We start from the raw sequence: 20923 nt of genomic DNA on the forward strand, positions 1-20923 counted from the left end.
AGAGATAATTATTTCTAATTTAAATGTACACAGTAGACAAGACTTAGCCCATGTTTTTTTGACAATCTTTATTTAAGAATTTGTATTATATAGAAACAAGCAACCATTGCAAACTTCAAGGTATACAAACTAAAGCAGTTCATGTAACCTGTATTTTTAATGCATTATACAGATAGTACAGATAATGCATTAAAATCAGAGCTCCAGTGCAGTGAAAACCATTGTTCATTCATCTCAACACACAGTAAAATCCAATGGCCTTTCACACAATTGACAATGGTGGACAATGATGTGAAGTAGTGATGGGGCTTCAAGTTGACCATTTTGCATGTGGAGAAACAACTACAGCTCTCTTATCTGCCAGATGCAGAAAAGTTTGTCACAGTTCTGTGTCCTTTCCCTGCCAGCTGCCTCCTTTAGACCCTTCGCAGGATAACTGCAGGTCAGACTCCTTCACAGTTATGGGACGTGCCCAGGGACAAGTCTTTTTATCTGAGATCGGAACCTGCAGCATGTTTGTTAAAGTCATCAGGCACTTGAACTCCAACCGGAGGACTTATGGCTTTCTGCTTATTTCTCAATACTTTATTGCTATGTTTTTTTAGTTGCTCAGCTTATTAGTTCATATTATTATTTTAATTTCCTATGCATGTGCCTATTGTTTGTACCTGCATATCTGACAGCTTTTTTACTACTCAGTTTTGGCCCTTGTGTTACTTCTATGCATGTCTTTCTAGGATCTCCTAATCTTCCATTTATTATTTATTATTGCCATTTATATACGGCATTTATATAGCGTCAACAGATTCCATAGCACTTTACAATATTATGAGAGGAGGGATTTAACTATAAATAGGACAATTACCCCAACACTTACAGGAACGATAGGTTGAAGAGGACCCTGCTTAAACGAGCTTACAGTCTATAGGAGGTGGGGTATAAAACACTTTATCTTATGATTGTCCTCGCAGTATAGGGACATAGTCACCAGAACAACTACAGCTTAATATAGTTGTTCTCATGACAATAATCATTACCTTCAGGCATTTTCATGCAAACGCTTCCTTTTCAGAGGACCCCCTAGGGACACCCCCAGTGGCCACTCCTCTGGAGGTGCTTCCTATGGCAGTGTTGCACAGTGTGCAGCACTGCTGTTCAGCGTCTCCATGCTCTGCATTTATTTGTACTAATTGTACGTAGTGTGGCTTTTGTGCTACAATAAAAAAAGTAAATTAAATAAAAAATCAATATGCGTTTATTTTACCACACTGTGTATTTCAGCTGATATGTGTTAACTTCCCTTAATATATTCGCTTCTTTCTATGAAACGAGGAGCCCTGCTAACATATAATGAGCATATTTACAGAGAACAGGGTATTTTAAAAATTGCAGAGGGAATCCTGAGAACATATAGCCCTATGTGTCTCCCTTTACAAGAGACTGACATAATTGTTATACTTTATACTCTGCGGGGTTGGTCTGGCATATTAGCAAACGTATCATATTCATCATTTAGGGCACGACCCTTGAAAATATGCAAAATATTTTTTTTTTTTAAAAATTGTAGCATCTGCCCAGGCAAGTACTTTAGTAGGTACAGCATTACTAGTCGTGGAAGAGGTTCCACCAATCAGGAGTCTCGTCTTTCTGGTTTGTGGGGGTTTTCTGGAGGGGTTTTTGTGTTCCATAAATCCCTGTCCAGCAGGGATACAGAGATTAGCCCCAGCCATAACTCCAGTCATCAATAAGGATGTGTTGAACAGCTGTATAAGCGACGCAAGTTAGATGGACTTCAAATTCCTACGATGACACCAGTGATTTGGGGGCAATTTTACAGTGGCAGTAGGCTTTTCTAAATTGCTGCAGTTATAAGCCACTTTGTCCAAGGATTGACAAAGACCCTTTGCAGATTGAAACTTCCTGGCTGTCCACTCTCTGGTGCAATAAACCCACATTGAATGTTACTTATGGCTCCATTTATTTTAACTCATTCTTCTTTTTAATCATTATTTATTTACTTATTTCTAGAACTATCCATTTACCAATTTCCAGTAGAAATCCCCAGCAAATAATGAAAGATTACATGTACCACAGATCTTGCGTGTGTGTTTCTTTCCATATCTCCATGGAAATTACAATTGGACAATCTGAGTTGAGAGTGATAGGATGTGACCTATTTTATTGTTCTCTGTAAAAAAAAAAAAAAAACTCTCCAGTAAATCTAACAAGATGTGAAATACAACAAAGCCCAACAGAATTATACAACTAGAAAGATTCAGTTATTGTACAAAGATCCCATTCAGCGTGTGGGCAGAGTGGAATGCCAGTCGTCCTGTAAAAGAATGTTTCTCTGGCAGCAACTGGCACTCTAAAATCTAAGGGGGGGTGGGGGATATGGCAAAACTGTGTTTCTATGTTATTTAGATACATTTTAACCCATTCGATGTAAGTTGAGGGCATAATATGATGAAGAATAGCATCTACATTCATCGCTACTCTTGCTCGCCATTGACGAAGCAGTTAAGAGCAGTTTTTGTTCTAACACGTTTTCTCATAGAACACTGAGCTCATCCTACACTAAGGGACGTGATCAGTAGTTTGCTACAATTTATAGTAGCTGTTTGTTTGTTATGAACATAATGTAACAGAAGTTGGGATTTTTAACAGAGTTTTTCAGCAGTCATATTGACCTTATGAAATATCCTTCTTTTGTACCTGATGCTGAGGTCTGTAAAGCAAGTTAAAAATGTTACACAGGAAGAAATACAGAGTTCAGGTCAGAATGCTTAAACTTTAAAAGACTTTAAATGAAATATCAGCTTTTTATAGTATTTTCTGTATGCTATGTGTTTGAACATTTCAACATGTTTTTTGACTGGTATACAAATGTATTTGTTTTTGTTTTTTTGTGATGTGTGCATCAAATATCCAAATAATTGAAATCCGTACTATTCTGTAATTACATTTTTGAACGGTGTAATGGAACTATGGATCTGATAGCTAGACAATGCTCTAGATCATTTTAAGGCACTAATGATATCCTCAGAAGAAGCTTTAAATGTAACTGTGTGTCGCTTGCTCCAAGTTTGTATTCGTACTATCATTTTTTGAATGGGTCACATTATATTTTAACTGATAATAGTGTATTGTGGAGATGAAATTACTGTGATGGTATATGACAGCGATTTCTAAAGAGTGTTATGTTTGGGGAAATGTTTTTTTTTTTTCTTTTTTCTTTGTATAATTGGCACATACACCAGTTTTCATTAGTTAATGAATGATTTAATCCCCACGTAGAAACAAAACCTTATGGTGGGTAAAACATACAGCTACTGCATTTTTAGAATATTTATACTTCTTGCATATGAAAATATGAAGCATGCTTTGATTATGTTTTGTTTGCTTATAGCAGAGTTAAAAAGTTCCGGAAGCCAGTGTCATATATATTTAATTGCCTCTTACTAGTGTCAGATACTTACATTTTCTATATTATTTTCTAACTTTATATTAGGTGAATGTTTATGAAAAGAACATTCCAAACATCGTAAACACTACTTGATGCAGTGGTTATGGTGCCAGGACAGTCCAGAACACTTTAACAACTTAACTGGATCCCACTGGTTGCCTGAACCTACAGCCCCTGCTTTCCGTTTCTCCTTGCGTGCCATGATTTAGCTCTTTGAAGACGTCCAAAGTCTTCTGCAGGAGAGGGTGTGGCGCAAATGCCTTGCAGACCCATGAAAATTGTCAAATTGGCACCATGCAGTGGGCTGCAGAGGTTATGGTGCTCAGTGTGTTCCTTTAAATACTCAATCACAGCATCTTTTTTTTAGCTAACAAACCAAAACAATGAGGTGCGTCCCCAAAGACTCTGTGTGTGAGTCAATGAGTGTGTGCTGTGTATGAGTGTAGTGACTGTAATCAGTGGTGTATCCTGGTTTTGTGCTGCCCTAGGCAGGACAAAACTCAGGCGCCCCCCTCCCGCCCGCGCCACCCCCATCCAACCCTTCCCCCCGCCCGCACCACCCCCACCCTTCCCCCGCCCCGCCTTCTAAATACACACACACACATTCACTTACAGATACGCATACACTAGCTAACAGAAACACACACTCGCTAACAGAAACACACACACACTTACAGACACACTCACACTCACTAACAGACACACACACACTCACACTAACAGACACACACACACTCACACTAACAGACACACACACACGCACTAACAGACACACACTAACAGACATACATACACACACACACACACACACTAACAGACACACACACACACACACACACACTAACAGACACACACACACACACACACTAACAGACATACACAGACACACACACAGACATACACAGACACACTAACAGACACACAGACACACATACACACACACACTAACATACACAGACACACACACTAACATACACAGACACACACACTGACATACACAGACACACACTGACATACACAGACACACTAACAGACATTCACACACACACACTAACAGACATACACACACTAACAGACATACACAGACACACTAACTGACAGACACACACACACACTAACACACACACACACACAGACATTCACACACACACACTAACAGACATACACACATACTCACTCACTCACATATTTAACACATTTTTTTTTAATTTACCCCCCCCCAGCCTCCTTACCTTTGGGAATGCTGGGGGGGGGTCCTATTTCTCCCTGGTGGTCCAGTGGCTGCTGGGCGGCATTGGTGGGCGGCCGGCGAGGGAGCACTTCCTCTGAGCTGTCTGCTCAGCTCCCTCGCGCGCCGCACAGTGAGGCTGGGAGGCGGAGCCAGAATATGACGTCATATTCCGGCTCCCAGCCTCACTGTGCGGCGCGCGAGGGAGCTGAGCAGACAGCTCAGAGGAAGTGCTCCCTCGCCGGCCGCCCGCCAGCGCCGCCCAGCAGATCGCCCGCCCAGACGGCATGTCAGTTAGCCGCAAGGCTAACAAGGCATTTGCCCTGGGCATTTGGGGGCGGCGTTTTTTGCCGCCCCCTGGAAAATGCCGCCCAAGGCAAATGCCTTGTTTGCCTCGCGGCTAATACGCCCCTGACTGTAATTGTGGTTGCTATGTGTGATGTATATGTTTTGAATGGGTATGGGGTGGTTGTATGTATTATGTATGTGGCAGTCTGTGAGTGACATGGATAGCTGTGAGTGATTTGTGTGCCTGTGCATGATGTGTAATTAATAATATGTGGGTAGCTGTACGTGGTGTGTGGCTGTGTGTGGTAGCTGTGGCTGGTGTCTATGGCAGTGGGTGGTATAAGTGATGTGTAGATAGCTGTGAGTGATGTGTGTTGCTGTGTGTGTAGCTGAGTGCATTGTGTGTTGCTGAGCACACATTAGAATTGTTGCATGGTGACCCCTACACACTCACTGACATACACACACAGATACACTGATACAGTGACCAGTGGCGTACACACAACCCATGGGGCCCCGGTGCGAAAACTGATCCGTGGGCCCCCCCGCGCTTACTCTGCGCGGGCTGGGGCCGCAACACATGGCGGCGGGCACCTGGTTGCAGGGCTGCGAACCGTGCGACCGCGGTATGTACGCCAGTGCATGCATAAACACATACACTTAAAGGACCACTACAGACACCCAGATCAAATCAGCTCAATGAAGTGGTCTGGGTGCCAGGTCTCTAGTTTTAACACTGCAGCTGAAAACATAGCAGTTTCAGAGAAACTATGTTTCACTGAGGGTTAATCCAGCCTCTAGTGGCTGTCTCATTGACAGCCGCTAGAGGATTTTCTGTGATTCTCACTGTGAAAATCACAGTGAGAAGACGCTGAACGTCCATAGGAAAGCATTGAGTAATGCTTTCCTATGGGCGGTTTGAATGCGCGCGTGGCTCTTGCCACGCATGTGCATTCGGAGCTGAGAGGCGGATCGGGACGGAGAAATCCCCAGCGCCAAGGGAGCCCGGCGCTGGAGAAAGGTAAGTGCTTTAGACACACACACACTCTCATGAACAGACGCACACATTTACTGACAGACACACACTCAGTTGCAGACACACACACACTCACTAACACACACACACACACACTCACTCACACACACTCACTAACACTAACGCACTCACTAACACTCGCACACACTAACACACTCACACTAACACTCACTAACACAATCACTCACACTAACACAATCACTCACACTAACACAATCACTCACACTAACACACTCACTAACACACACACTAACACTAACACACTCACTAACACACACACACTAACACACTCACTCACACTAACACTCACACACTCACTAACACACTCACTCACACACTCACTCACACTAACACACTCACTAACACACTCACACTCACTCACACACTCACTCACACACTCACTCACACTCACACACTCACTAACACACTCACTCACACACTCACTCACACTAACACACTCACACTAACACACTCACACGTTTTTTTGTTTTTTTTAATTTAATTTAATCCCCCCAGCCTCCTTACCTGTGGGAGAGCTGGGGGGATTCCCTGGGGTCCAGTGGTGTTGCTGGCCAGGCTATCACCCGGCTGGCTGGCGGGCGCGCGCGCGAGGGAGCACTGTCCCCTGAGAGCTCCCTCTTCAGCTCCCTCGCGCGCCGCGTACTGATGCCGGAGCCGGAAGATGACGTCATATTCCGGCTCCGGTTTCAGTGTGGTGCGCGAGGGAGCTGAAGAGGGAGCACTCAGGGGACAGTGCTCCCTCGCGCGCCCGCCAGCCAGCCGGGTGACAGCAGGGCCAGCCTCGGGGGGCCCGGAGGTGGCCGGCTCTTGGGCCCCCCAGCAGAAGAGGCTGGCCCTGTGGGTACATACCTAGGTCGCAGGGCGGCCGGGCCCCCTGGTGGGCCGGGCCCGGTCGCAGCCGCGACCCCTGCGACCCCGGTATGTACGCCACTGACAGTGACCCATACAAACATATTGACACACACAGAGTCCAGAATATTTGATAGAGTCCGAACCTCAACATCTGAGGAATGGGATTTAGGGGTGATTATTTCTGATGACTTAAAGGTAGACAGACAATGTAATAAAGCAGCAGGAAATGCTAGCAGAATGCTTGGTTGTATAGGGAGAGGTATTAGCTATAGAAAGAAGTGCTCATGCCATTGTACAGAACACTGGTGAGACCTCACTTGAAGTATTGTACGCAGTACTGGAGACCGTATCTCCAGAAGTATATTGATACTTTAGAGAGCGTTCAGAGAAGGGCTACTAAACTGGTTCATGGATTGCAGGATAAAACTTACAAGGAAAGGTTAAAGGAACTTAACATGTATAGCTTGGAGGAAAGACGAGACAGGGGGTAGAGGTTAACACAGTAAAGGAGTTTAAGCATGCGTGGGATATGCATAAGGCTATCCTAGCTATACGATAAGGCCAGGGACTAATGAAAATATTTAAAAAATTGGGCAGACTAGACGGGACGAATGGTTCTTATCTGCTGTCACATTCTATGTTTCTATGTTTCATACAAACACACTGATACATACAGTGACCCATACAAACAAACTGACACACACAGAGATCCATAAAAACACACTAACACGCACAGACTCATACAAACACATTGGCACACACAGTGGTGCACACAAAAACAATGACAAACACAAGAGACCCATAGAAACATACTGACACACAGTGACTCATACAAACATGCTGACACACACAGTGACCCAAACAAACACACTGACACATACAGTAATCCACACAAACACATTGACACACACAGAGACCCATATTAACCCATATTAACTTGCAACAGAGAAGTAGCACAGACATTTAAAACTAAAGCAGTTTTTTTTTATTGTGTGTTTTTGTTAACTTGTGCATGCAATATTAAAATGCTGCATTTAATTCAATTCTGTAACATCACCTGTTAAATTGACGTCCCCATGTTTTTCTTTCATCCCTGCCTTGGTTATATATCTGTAGTTACATAAGCTGAAAAAATCTTGCACCCATCTTGTTCAGTCTTTCTCGCATATTTTTTTGCTGTTGATCCAAAAGAAGTCAAAAATTCCTGCTTGAAGTGCTTCTCAATTTTTCAACAAATTAGGGAAAAAAGCCTTTTCAACCCCAGTATGGCAGTGAGATCTCTCCTTGGATCATTAAGCAGTTAGAAATATTAAAAGTGTTAGTATCGGAAATGTAAACACTGAATGTTACATTTTTGTTACATTTTTTGCAAGTATTCGTCCATTTGTTGTTTAAACATCTGTACACACTGTGTTAAAACCATCTTCAGGCAGATAATTCAACATTCTTATTTGTCTTGCTATAAAGAACTCTTTCCTTTACCTTAGACTAAATCTCCCTTCTTTCAGTCTAAATGGGCGACCTTATGTTTTATGTACAGTCCTCTTTAGAAATATATTTACAGAAAAGGTTTTTTATTGGAACAAAATATATTTGTATAATGCTATCATGTCCCCTCTGAGGTGTCATTTTTCTAAACCAAACAGATTTAAATTTGTTAAACTTACTTCCTAGCAAAAATAATCATGTCTTCTTACGTTTCTTGCCCTCCTCTGCACTTCTTCTAATGCCATAATATTCTTCTTTAGAACAGGTGCTGAAAATTGCACAATATATTCAGTGATCATTAATTTATAAAGAGGCAAAATTATAGAGAATTGAGAATTAATGCCTATTTTTATGCGTCAAAATACCTTACTGGCATTCAGCTGATGTATACAACAGTTCCAAGATCCTACTCATGTGTTTTTGTTCCTAATTCACTATAATTTAGGATGCAAGCTACTTGTGCATTCTTCACCCCAAAATGCATAACTTTGCATTTATCTATGTTAAATTTAATCTGCCATTTGGTTGCCCAGTCTCATAATCAAACTGAAACCATTTTCAATGAAGTAATATCCTGCTCACATTGTATTATCTTACCTAGTTTTGTGTCATCTGCAAACACTGACACATGACTTTCAATGACTATCTCAGGATCATTTATAAATATGTTGAATAGAAGTGGTTCCAGAAAAGACATCACTTACCACTTGTGTCCAGATTGAAAATGTACTATTAATGTCAACTCTCTGTAAGAACAAGAATTTTCATCTAGACAAATTTACTTTAGGGGGGACTCTAACCTATTGTGTGGAACAGTATCAAATTACTTTTCAAAATCCAAGTAGATCACATCCGTTGCAGCATCTTGATCTATATTTTTACTTACTTCTTCATAAACTGCAATTAGGTTAGTTTAACGAGATCTATTTTTCATAAAACCATGTTGATTTTTGCTAGTTATAAGGGTCTGATAATAATGACTAATTATTATCCCTTAATAACCCTTCAAATACTTTTACAGACGTTAAGCTCTCGGGTATATAACATCTTTCTTTCTCCAATCCTCTGGTCTGACTCCTGAAAGAAAAGAATCCTGAAGATTAAAAAGAGAGTGTTAATTTCTACACTTAATTCCTTATATTAACTTTCTTTGGTTGCTAAATCACCTTGCCTTGAGTCATCCAATCACAATTTTGTTCACATTTCTGCAGCTATAATTTGAATATGTCTTGCTAAAAGTTGCTCCTTGATACATAGATATATAGATGAAAAAAAGATATATATTTCACATTTTTGCCCTTTCCTGATCTTCATTTACTCACACATCCCTCTCTGATTATCATGAACCTAGACTTTTACTTTTACTTTTTTCTTCTTTTTAAATGTATTTATTTAAATAAAACTTTTTGGAGTTGGTCTTGCACTCTATGGCTAGTTTCTCATTTTCGAGATTGAACAATCTAATCACCTTTTTACAGGCTTTATTTGCTTCCTTATATTTTCCTTTGCTGCATAAAATAGATAGTTTTTTTTTAACTTTATATGCTTCACATTCAAGACTATGTTTCTATTTTGGTTACAGGAACTGCAAGGTGAAATTGATGGACATACAGAAGTATTTCATTCCTTGGATGAAAATGGTCAAAAAATGCTTAAATCATTGGAGGGATCTGAGGATGGAGTCCTGTTGCAGAGAAGACTTGACAACATGAATATCAGATGGAAAGAGCTCAGGAAAAAATCTCTTAATATCAGGTAATGGGAAAATATAATGGAAAGATAAGACTTGTATTCTGTCGGTTTTATGTAGTTTTGGTCGCGTCAGAAAAAGAAATAAAATATTGAGACTGTATTGCTTTTTTCATGCTATGCTCTCTACTAAAACTAGTCATTTGGTATACTATATTGCTATATTTCAACAACAAAGAAAACAAACAACTAGATGCTCCAACCTAGTAGTAACCAACTGAGAAATAATACTTAACCTTTAATAGATAATATAAAATACATAGGAATACAAGGAAATAGAGAGAAGAGAGAAAAACTCTCAATAATTGTATACACACCTGGTAAACTAAAGTATTAACAATGATATATAGAACAAAAGACTCAAAAAACATGAACACTAAAAAGAAAGGGTATATACAATAATAGCTATATATACTACTGAGATAGCTGTGTGAGCAGAAAGAAAGTACCACAAATGAATGTGTGGAGCAGTAAATATAAATTGCAGACAATTACAGCTATCACAGTATTTCTTAGTCCCTCTAATCTTGTGACATGAGTACCTCAGTTGGTTACCACTAGGTGGGGCATCTAATTTGTTTTTTTTTGTTCTACGCGTCACCAGGGTTCACGCCGTTCTGCTCTGCCCCTTTTCCCTTGTTTTATTTCTTTATTAAGTACAATTTGGCAATTCTGATTTCAATGGAGTATGATTTTTAGAGAATTAACCACACAGAGCTGTAAATTATCCTCAAAAACCATATCATGAATTCTAAACTTTTCAGCAATTTTTTTTCACCTCTCCAAATAACCCATGCAGCAGTGAGGACTTCCATACATTTGACACATATATAGGTTTCATTGTCCATCATCAACCATCTGCAGTAAAGTATGGTCATACAAGAAAGCAGGAAAGACCTTGTACAAGTTGGTCCCAAATCTCTATTCCTCCCATGGTAAAGAGAGGGTATGTAGAGAGGGAAGTTAAATGTGAGGCACATGTTAGGGATCATTCCATAACACAGATACGTTAATAAATGCACCATATAGCGTTGTGAGTGGTACAACCACTCATATTTTTATAATCCTGATCATATAGCTTCATCCAATGATCTGCCAAGTCTACGTAAGATATGCGTGTCACAACTACTACTAATATTATCAAAGATATCAGTAATAAAATAATGGAGTTCTGAATATGAAGTGGTCTGATGTGAGCAGGTGGACCTCTCAGTTCACTGAAAAAGTAGATCTCTAGCCTTTCCATCTCGTGTATCTCTTCCACTTTGTCCATCCACTGCTGGATGGTAGGCACCTGGGGAGACCGCCATCGAACCGGGATCATACGCTTGGCTGCGTTGAGGAGGTGCTTGGTTAAGGAGGATTTAAATTGTGAGATAGGCATCGGGGTATGGTGGGGCAGCATCTGGAGTGGCTGGAAAGGAAGGTCGCTGTCCGTAACCTCTTGTATCGTCTTGTGGACTTCCCACCAGAATGGGGTGATCTTATTACAGGACCACCAGATGTGTAGAGCTGTACTGGCCGCCCCCCGCATCTCCAGCATGTATCCGGGACATCAGGTAGCATGTGGTGTAGCCTGTCTGGGATCCGGTACCATCCGGTGAGCAGTTTGTAGTTTAGTTCCTGCATTTTAGAGCATATGGAACTTTGATGCGTCAGTATGTATATTTTCGCCCAGTCTAGGTCAGTGAGCGTGATTCCCGTGGCTTTCTCCCAGTGAGCAGCGTGTTTTGCCAGTTCCAGTGGGGTTGCCGCTGTTAGCAGGGCATATAGGAGTGAGATCCCCCTAGGGGGACATGTCCTATTTGTGCACAGTCCCTCAAACTCTGTCAGGGGTCTGTGGAAGAGATGTTTCCCGTTTTGTGCTTTATAGTATGACTTGACTTGGAAGTAGCGTAACCTATCTAAGGGTGTCGGGGTCCTGTCCCCCATCAGGTCTGGTAATTGTTTGAGCTCCTCCTTTGAGCACCACTGGTGCATGTAAAACCAGTCTGTGTCGCCGAACGGGAGGAGGTCTGCGTGTGCTAGGCCTCCCGCCACCTCCAGGTTGTGCGCCACTGGGGTCAGAGGCCCCGGCACAGTGGTGAGCGTGAGTTTCGTCCTTATCGAGCACCAGATTTTCAGGGTCGCACCTATGAACTGATGGTGCTGTGCTATTGTGTCTCTGATAGGTTCGTATCTCCATATTAAAGCCGGGAGCGCCCCTTCCATCTGGGCTCTTTCCATGTGTATCCAGGTCTTGGATGTCCTGGACACATGCCATTCCACTATGCGCTGTACATGTGTGGCTCTATGGTAATTCCGGACCGAAGGGAGTCCCACCCCTCCCTGTGCCTTCGGCCTGTGTAGCAGTGTTTTTCTTATCCGAGATGATTGGTTTCGCCAGATACACCGCCAGATGTCAGCGTCTACTTGTTGGAAAAGAACGTGGGCAGGCAAATTGGTATTGTTTGGAATAAATAGAGTAGTCGAGGGAGGAGGTTCATCTTGATGGCGTTCATTCTGCCAAACCATGAGACACACAGGCTAGACCACTGTAGCATATCCCTTTTTAGAGTGCGTAAGAGCGGAGCGAAATTGTGGGTATATAGCTGGGTGAGACTGTCTGGAGATGTTGCATTAAAAGAACACCTGTGGACATCACTAAACTCTTTGGCTTCATGGACTTTTATTTTATTATTGTGTCATGGCTACAATGTAATGCATCCAAGATTTCCTGATTAACCAAAATATAGTGATCAATTATTTATGATATAAATATCTTTACTCAGTATGCAGAGTGCAATTCTCAGCTGTTTTATCTGAGAATTTAATAGAACCCATTTGGAATTATACTGTTGTTAGAGCATATGCCGTTATAGTTTTGCATTGTTTAAAATTTTTAAATTGTCATATGTAATAGAGTGCGGTATCCATTTTTATCAAATCATGGACTGCAGCATGAGCGTAGATATTCTTAAAGAGAATGCTGAGCCCAGGAGAGGAGTGATTGCCAGAGTCAAGAAGGAATATTTTTCCCAGTTGAAGGAATATTGTAAATACTGTCATTTTTTGTGTGTGCTATAAATCAACTATCACACAAGGGGTATATGGATCGTTAAGTTTGACGGACTCAAGTCTTTTTTGCAACCTCAGTTTCTCCCTTACACTTACTATGTTATTATGAGAGATTGAAGATAGGAACTTGTTACCAAGCATTTCCAGAACCCTACTTAACGCAGAAAAAGACGTGACATGGTTTTTCGTTTCATGCAATTTGATGCATTTGATAAAATAAAAAAAATAAGAAAGGGATTTCTTGGCTATAAATAAGGCATTATAGTTAAAAAAAAAAAAAAGAGATGTGTAGTAAAGAAAATGAGCAAAGCAGGGAATGCACAGAACCGGCATTCAAAGGACGGGTGACAGAGCCAACGAAAGTCTAATTTGATATTGTAACATATTCAGAAGGATTTTCCTGGGTGGCCTCTGCACTTGTAAATTTCATAATATTTATGCAAATTTGTAAATGGACATAGAAAAATGCAGGAGGATGTAAATTCCATAATTTATATGTAAATTTGAAAATGTACACAGAAAAAGCAGGCTGATTTCTCTCTTTTTTCACCAACATGAGATTGAATCTTTTGCATTAGAAAGTAATTATGATACCAAACATAAATGACTACTATATACTACTTCAAAATAATTGTTTATACCAAAAGCAGAACTCCTTTGGCTATTCTTCATAAGGTAACATACAGCCAAATCTCTAATATATTTTAGTCTAGGTGTCACAAACTCATGCACAGTTTATAGCGGGATGCCTAAAAGATATATGAACTAGAACTGCAATTACTCAAATGATTCTACAATATCTACCTTTAGGTCACCTCTGGCTTATACCATAGGAAAGGACAGTGCATCTTAGCTGTTGGTCAAGTTCCAACTTACTAGCTTCTTAATAACATAGTATATGATTGGAAATATGTTCGTAAAAATAGAACAATCAGAGATAGAATAATGAATATATGCGGTAACAACTTAAATAATAATATATACATCTGACTGCTCATTTGGAGACAAGAAGGATTTTTTTCCCCAATTTGTAGAAAAACTGAAGTCACTTGAAACTCATTTTTCCCTTCCTTTTAATCAATAGCAGTAATACAGATGTCGGAAAGGCTGAACTTAATGATCTTGAACCCTTTTATCAGGCTATATTGCTAAATCACTATGTAATATATATCCTTATTGTTTCTTTCTATAACATTAGCTAACTTAAATGTACGTTACTACCTAACTTCACAAGTATTCTTCAGTAGAGATGGTCCATGTCCACAAATTCTTTTTTTGTTTCTTTACACATGCGAGACACAAGCAGCGATTAAACTGATATAAAACATGAACATCGATTCAATGATATTCACATATGAATGGCATTGGATATTAACTTGTATATAAGGTATTTCCGTGCCAGTTTAGATTCTGTGTATGTTTGTAGCAGTGCATATAATAAATCCTGTTGTTAAAAGATAGAAAGAATGGACCACAAAATGAGGTATAAGTTATAATGACGACCTGCTTTGAGTGCCTTCACTTGATAAACCCTTCTTTGGAGAAATCCAATAACAAAATTGTGGTTGTCAGTTAAGTGTTTGTACCCTCTGTGTTTGTATTCAAATTCTATAATGCAGCATATGAAAAATATGATAATATTCCACATCTGTCTTCAAATGTCACACGTCTTAAGGCCCTACTTGCTAAGTTTCTTAATAGGTCTTTATTGTATCAGAGAAAGTACAGCATGTACCCCTACCAAATGTTTATTTATTCAGTCGTTTTACTACTAATAGCATATCAGACTTGCTTTAATGCATTTTCCTCCGATATGTGTTATATTTACAAGATTTACAAGATTTATTCACTAAATAAATAATAATACATTATTTGGGCAAAAAAAAGTCCAAGTGGATATTTTCAACTACATTTTGTGAATGAATCCCGGAGTCTCTCTGATTATTTTTATGTATCCTCCTACAAAGTACTCTTGGTTTTCTTTCTTTTGTTTTCCTGAATAACAAAACTGACATATGTATCCTTATAATCTTACGTATCAAACGTAGAAGACTAAATCCAAGCAAGATCAATAAAATGACACTATTGTAATGTTGAGTTGAATTCCCTGCACTACTTTTAAAATCATAAGTTTAACATGAAGTGTCCCCAGTGTCCCAGAATTGTTCGTTATATAATATGTATTACTTGATGTGTGATGTTATGTTTTATTAGTATGTGGACTCTTATGTTGTTACGTGCAAATGAAAAGTCAAAGATATGATTGTTTTAAATTGGATCAGACATGTGCAAGATAAAGCTGTACTCACTGATGGAATAACACACCATTTATTAGTCATCCAAAATGATTGCATCTATTTTTTCTCTCTTAGAAATGTCTAGTCCATTTTCAGCCTTAGGGTGTTAACAGCAGATAGTTTGTTTTTTTACCGAATTACATACTATGGTCAAAAATAAAAACAAAGAATTCTGAGAATGGTGGTTTTCATAGGTGTAAGTAAGTAACATGTCAGATTCAGTGGATGTGACTTTTACCTCCTACTATCTTTAGCTTAAAAAATGGAGAGTGGCATAAGGAAAAGTGTATTTAACTTCAATTACTTTGACATTACATCCATGACCATGAGGGATGGCTAGATGGAGTGTCAAATTCAATCCCTAGTGGTCTAGATTTCATATGTTATCCTGGTGCCTTCTGTCCAAAAGAAATAGGGAACAGAGATCATTCCTAGCAGTATCACAGTTTTCACATTCATCCTGTTAGACCACTGGGTATAAAAGTGAGTTGAAGATAATGCAGATATTCTTAAGCTCTGTATGTAAAATATGTATATTCCTAGTACCTCTGCTTTTTTCATAAATCAATGGATAAACTTAAAGTACTTATAACATTTTGCGTGTGAGAAGGATGAATAATATATAGTTCTCTAAACATAATTTTTTAGAAGTTTTATGTGTATTTTAATGTTGTAGTGAGGTGTCATTTAATTTTAGGGCTAGGGGATTGCCAAAAAGTATTTATTATAGTTAAGTTGTGTCTAAAAGAACACTATAGTGTTAGGAATACAAATCTGTATGCTGTAGTGTTTTCCTCTGCATGCAGTTCAAGCTCGTTGTCCCCAAATCTAAAGAAAGCACAGAAAAAAGGGTTTTGCTCAGCTTTGTTCCAGGGCCACTATCAAGTCCTTGCAGCCACTCCATACACCTCCCACGACATCACACCGATACTTCATCCAATCAAAAAAAAGTGCAAGCATGGCCAGTGCTGCTCTTCTCCACTCAAGTATAAGTTCACCAGGAGAACCGAGATTAGCTGTTCTCTCGGTGAAAGTGCTTCTAGTGGCTAGGGGGATCTGGTTGCCTTTAGTGGGCCTTTATTTATTCTTGAAATTCTTAATAGAAAAGTTTGTTTATGACTGTGAAGATTCTGAATCACATTTTCCAACTTTCACAAATGTTGTACTTCACATTTTTAAATGTCTCTAAACATTCTACTTTAAAATTCCACTTCTTAAAGTATAGTATTTCCATAGAACTGTTTTAATCATGAATTTACTAGTGGCAGCCAATTTATCCATATATAATGTTCTGTGTTGTGTTCTTATTAATTGGATGATGTCTACTAATTGCTGCAAAATAGTCATCAGCAAAGAAACATAGCTTCTAAATCTGCTTCTATCCATCAGCAATAAATCCTCATCAAAGAGCTGTTCATACATAAATTATTATTTCTCATCTAAAATTGACTGTTATCAGTATTCAATTAGTTGTACATTTGCCATGATCTTTCTCCCCCTGACAATTATGTGATACATAATGTTTTACAGGTCTCATTTAGAAGCCAGCACAGAACACTGGAAGCGATTTCACATTTCTCTGCAAGAACTTCTGGCATGGCTGCAACTGAAGAATGAGGAGCTCAAGCAGCAGGCACCCGTCGGTGGGGATGTTCCCAAAGTACAAAGTCAGATCGAGAAACATCGGGTAGGCTGTTTCGATTATTTGCATATATTATCTGCTAAGTGAAGAAAACCTCTTAATACAAAGTACAACTTGATAAAAAGCAAAGAGTAATATATCGCCTGAAACTCATCATTTTCTATAGATGTACTCCTCCAAGTCTGACAAAAAATCCTAATACCTCCCAAGACACCGGTGCAATGATTTTTACTGCCCATGGCAAAAATCCAGTTTCCATCTCCCTCATCCGTTCAAAATCCTTGTATTTTTTTCCATCTTGCCATTCTAATTTCTCTGACTGCCAATCACCATTCCTTATTTCCAATTCTTTATTTTTTGTTTGTCTTTCTGTCCATCTCATGTTGCATATATCTAAGTCTCTGACTCCTCTACCAGTCTCTCTTTCACCAATGTTGTTTTCATCCCAAGTAGTGTTTTCCTTTGTCTATCCGCAGTCTAAGTGTGTTAAAGGTTGCATGCAGGGGTTCTGTGTATATGCTAATGTGTGCTACTTGTAGTGGTGTGTATATTGGGAGCCTGTGTGGTGTGTTTGTGGGAAGGCTGTGTGTTCCTTGTATGTGGCGTGGCTGTGTGTGTGAAGATAGAGTATTATGTGGGGAAATTGTATGTTTTGTGAGGGGTAGAAGTAGATTGTGTGTCGGCAAATAGAAGCTGCCAACTGGAAACCTTACTCCTATTAATCTCTGGCAAAATGCTGTCTAAAGATTAGAGGTGCCATATTGCAAAGTGTCAGTCAACCTGTGCATTACTGAGCATACCTACAGAGATTGATCTATTTATAAAGGGCTTCATGAAGTGCCTGTTTAAATATATCCCATCACAATGAAGACCATGTCTTATAGATAATATGTAAAGGCTTCATTATTTCACTAGTGGATAAACATCATAGATGAATGTGTGCATATATATATATATATACTGTACAGATTGGCAAACTCCACTGCAAATGCTTTCTGTTGTCCCAGAGCATCAAATATCCATGTCTTCTTACACATAGAACTGATCAAAAACTTCAAATTTTCCATAAAAGATGAAAATAGGCTTCATGCTATATATAGCCTGTATTAAGTAAATCATAAATCATAGTCTTTAAGTGTCAGTTTGAAGTAGCCAAATGTTTTAAAGGTTTGCTATATATTTTTATTGAAAGGGAATTCACATATAATACGTAGTGACAGGTGAATGAGATTGTAGCAAACATAAACCCTATACAATATTTGAATAAATCTTAGTGTTGTTTAATAAGATCATCTATCTTATGCTGTCAGTCATATGAACATTAAACCTTTTAAGTCAGGACAGAGATAGAAGCCAAGAGAAGTTTTGAAGGTTGAATTATGCCATTTAGATTTTTTTAGATGATTTATGTTTGCAATACAAAAGAAGTGAAATAAAAGCTAGACAAATGAATATGGTAAAATGTATTAGCCTGAATAACTGTTGTCCTTTAATACGTCAATACCAATAAAATAACCTTGTACCAATAGATTTTAATGTGGCTTGTAATTGTCAGCATCATAACACTTGAGTTAAGGGATCAGTCAACAGAACATGTTTAAATGTAATTCGCCTTCAACCAAAGCAGGTCTTTAGATTCATAAACTGTACATGTCTATAATTCTTCTAACATCCTACCTTGTTGACACTTTGAGTCCCCTGGGGCTCTTACTGGCTTATATTTTTTGTTTAGTTCTCCCACTGTGTGATCATTATTTGATGTCATTTTTGATCTAAGAAAAGGAGCAACACAACTCCTTTTTCACCCGATTTCAACTTACATCCATGATGATTTTTTTTTTTTCTCAATGTTCAGTAAATAGCTTGAAATCTCCCGTAATACACTACTTTCGTCTTCATGACAAGCAAAAGAAGATCACTGAGTGATTTCTGGAAAACGATGGCTGTCTATTTTTTTTTTTCTTTTTTCACGTCAAATCCCTCCTGTTAGTTTAAGGAGCTGTCCTAGGATATTGGTGCTCTGATTCAGTCTTCAGAATGAAACAACACGTCGTTGCTCAGAGCAGAAGCTCAGTCCTCTGCAGATCTTTCTGCCATTATCTCTAGTTATTTCTTTTGTTGGGAGTAAAGGCCAGAACAAAATGATTGGCACTCTCTCACTTGAAAGTGAAATAGATTTTGGATAGGATTTATACTGATTATAGGTTCACTTCAAATTGCTTGTAACTCCTAGAAGAGGAATTGTAGGGATTTCAAATGCATTTCCCCTGTAAAATTATACTAAATACCTGTTATAGGTCACAAAATAAAATCCCTTCCTTGCACCTTCTGCAATTTTAGCTTGTTTGTCTGAAGAAGTAGTCAATATGTCTGCAAACTAGGTAAAAGACACAGGGATCTTGGCTTGCTTTATCTTCTTAATCATTAAAGCGTTTTAAGGTGCAATTTGAGACTATCAGTTGAAAGGATCATGTTCAAGAATGTAACAATTTTTAAAATGTAGCATCGTTATCAAATAATCCTTTTATTATGTAAAAATTAACATGCAATGCTGTTTCTTGATGAGGCTTTCACCGGGGAAGTGTCTTTTAGGAATATGCCACATGCATCAGTTCAGCTTTATCTGTGAAAACATTCTTGTAATACCCATCTATGAACTGTAGTTGGCACTAGGGAGCAATTAAAAAATCCTCGCTAATTCAGCGAGACAAGCGGTGATAGTTGCTATAACATAGAGGAAGCTCAGGTTGCGCACAAGATCTCAAAGAGCTACGTACTGGTAGATTTATTAAGGTATGAACCAATGGAACCCACTTTGTTAACAATAGCATACATATTAGAGAGCATTCCGCATTATTTCTTGGAATGTTAATAAACTCCAAAGCAGATATCTTCTCATCCTGCGTGGTCGCTTCTTGTACTGTACTGAAAATCCAATTTAAAAAATCATAAAATTAAAATAAATAAGGTATGTATCAATACGTACATTTCCCTGTATTTCCTAATTAAGTCCTTTTATTTTTAAAACTTCCCAAAACCACAAACTGATCTTTTGTTGTCACAACAATGCTTAAGGAATGATTTTGGACAATCTATGGAAGTATATAAAATAAACACAGTAACTGCACAGATGGTATTCCGTATTCAATATCAAATGCATACATTGTATTTGATGTACAGAGAAATCAACTGAAAACCATCTTCACTTTTTCAAATCATTTAAAATAAAACATTATTTAATACATACATTTTCTGTGTGTCTCCTGGATTGCCTTTGCTCTATGGTTCAGTTATAATTAAAGGACCACTCTAGGCACCCAGACCACTTCAGCTTAATGAAGTGGTCTGGGTGCCAGGTCCCTTTAGGATTAACCCTTTTTTTTTTTTTTATAAACATAGCAGTTTCAGAGAAACTGCTATGTTTATAATAGGGTTAATCCAGCCTCCAAATCCTCTAGTGGCTGTCTCACTGACAGCCGCTAGAGGCGCTTGCGTGATTCTCACTGTGAAAATCACAGTGAGAACACGCAAGCGTCCATAGGAAAGCATTGTATGCTTTCCTATGAGACCGACTGAATGCGCGCGCAGCTCTTGCCGCGTATGCGCATTCAGCCGAAAAGGAGGATCGGAAGCGGAGAGGAGGAGGAGAGCTCCCAGCCAGGTCGCTGGAATAAAGGTAAGTTTTAACCCTTTACTCTCCCCAGAGCCCGGCGGGAGGGGGTCCCTGAGGGTGGTGGCACCCTCAGGGAACTATAGTGCCAGGAAAACGAGTATGGTTTCCTGGCACTATAGTGGTCCT

The 20923-nt window shown here is 39.2% G+C and overlaps 1 protein-coding gene across 2 annotated transcripts in view; it reads left to right on the forward strand.

Annotated features, from left to right (window-relative positions):
* The window catches only part of DMD (dystrophin), a 2317639-nt gene that overhangs the window by 1752310 nt on the left and 544406 nt on the right, over window positions 1-20923 (forward strand). Inside the window, exons 1-3 of one of the 2 annotated variants that reach the window (XM_063457957.1) lie at window positions 2702-2776; window positions 9962-10134; window positions 17013-17169. In XM_063457957.1, coding sequence (XP_063314027.1) covers window positions 2747-2776; window positions 9962-10134; window positions 17013-17169 — 360 coding nt within the window. In that variant the 5' untranslated portion in view covers window positions 2702-2746. Of the gene's footprint in view, window positions 1-2701; window positions 2777-9961; window positions 10135-17012; window positions 17170-20923 lie in introns of those variants that run through there. The other variant, XM_063457949.1, reaches the window with a different exon arrangement.

Source organism: Pelobates fuscus, chromosome 1 (assembly GCF_036172605.1).
Source record: "Pelobates fuscus isolate aPelFus1 chromosome 1, aPelFus1.pri, whole genome shotgun sequence".
Taxonomy (NCBI): Eukaryota; Metazoa; Chordata; class Amphibia; order Anura; family Pelobatidae; genus Pelobates; species Pelobates fuscus.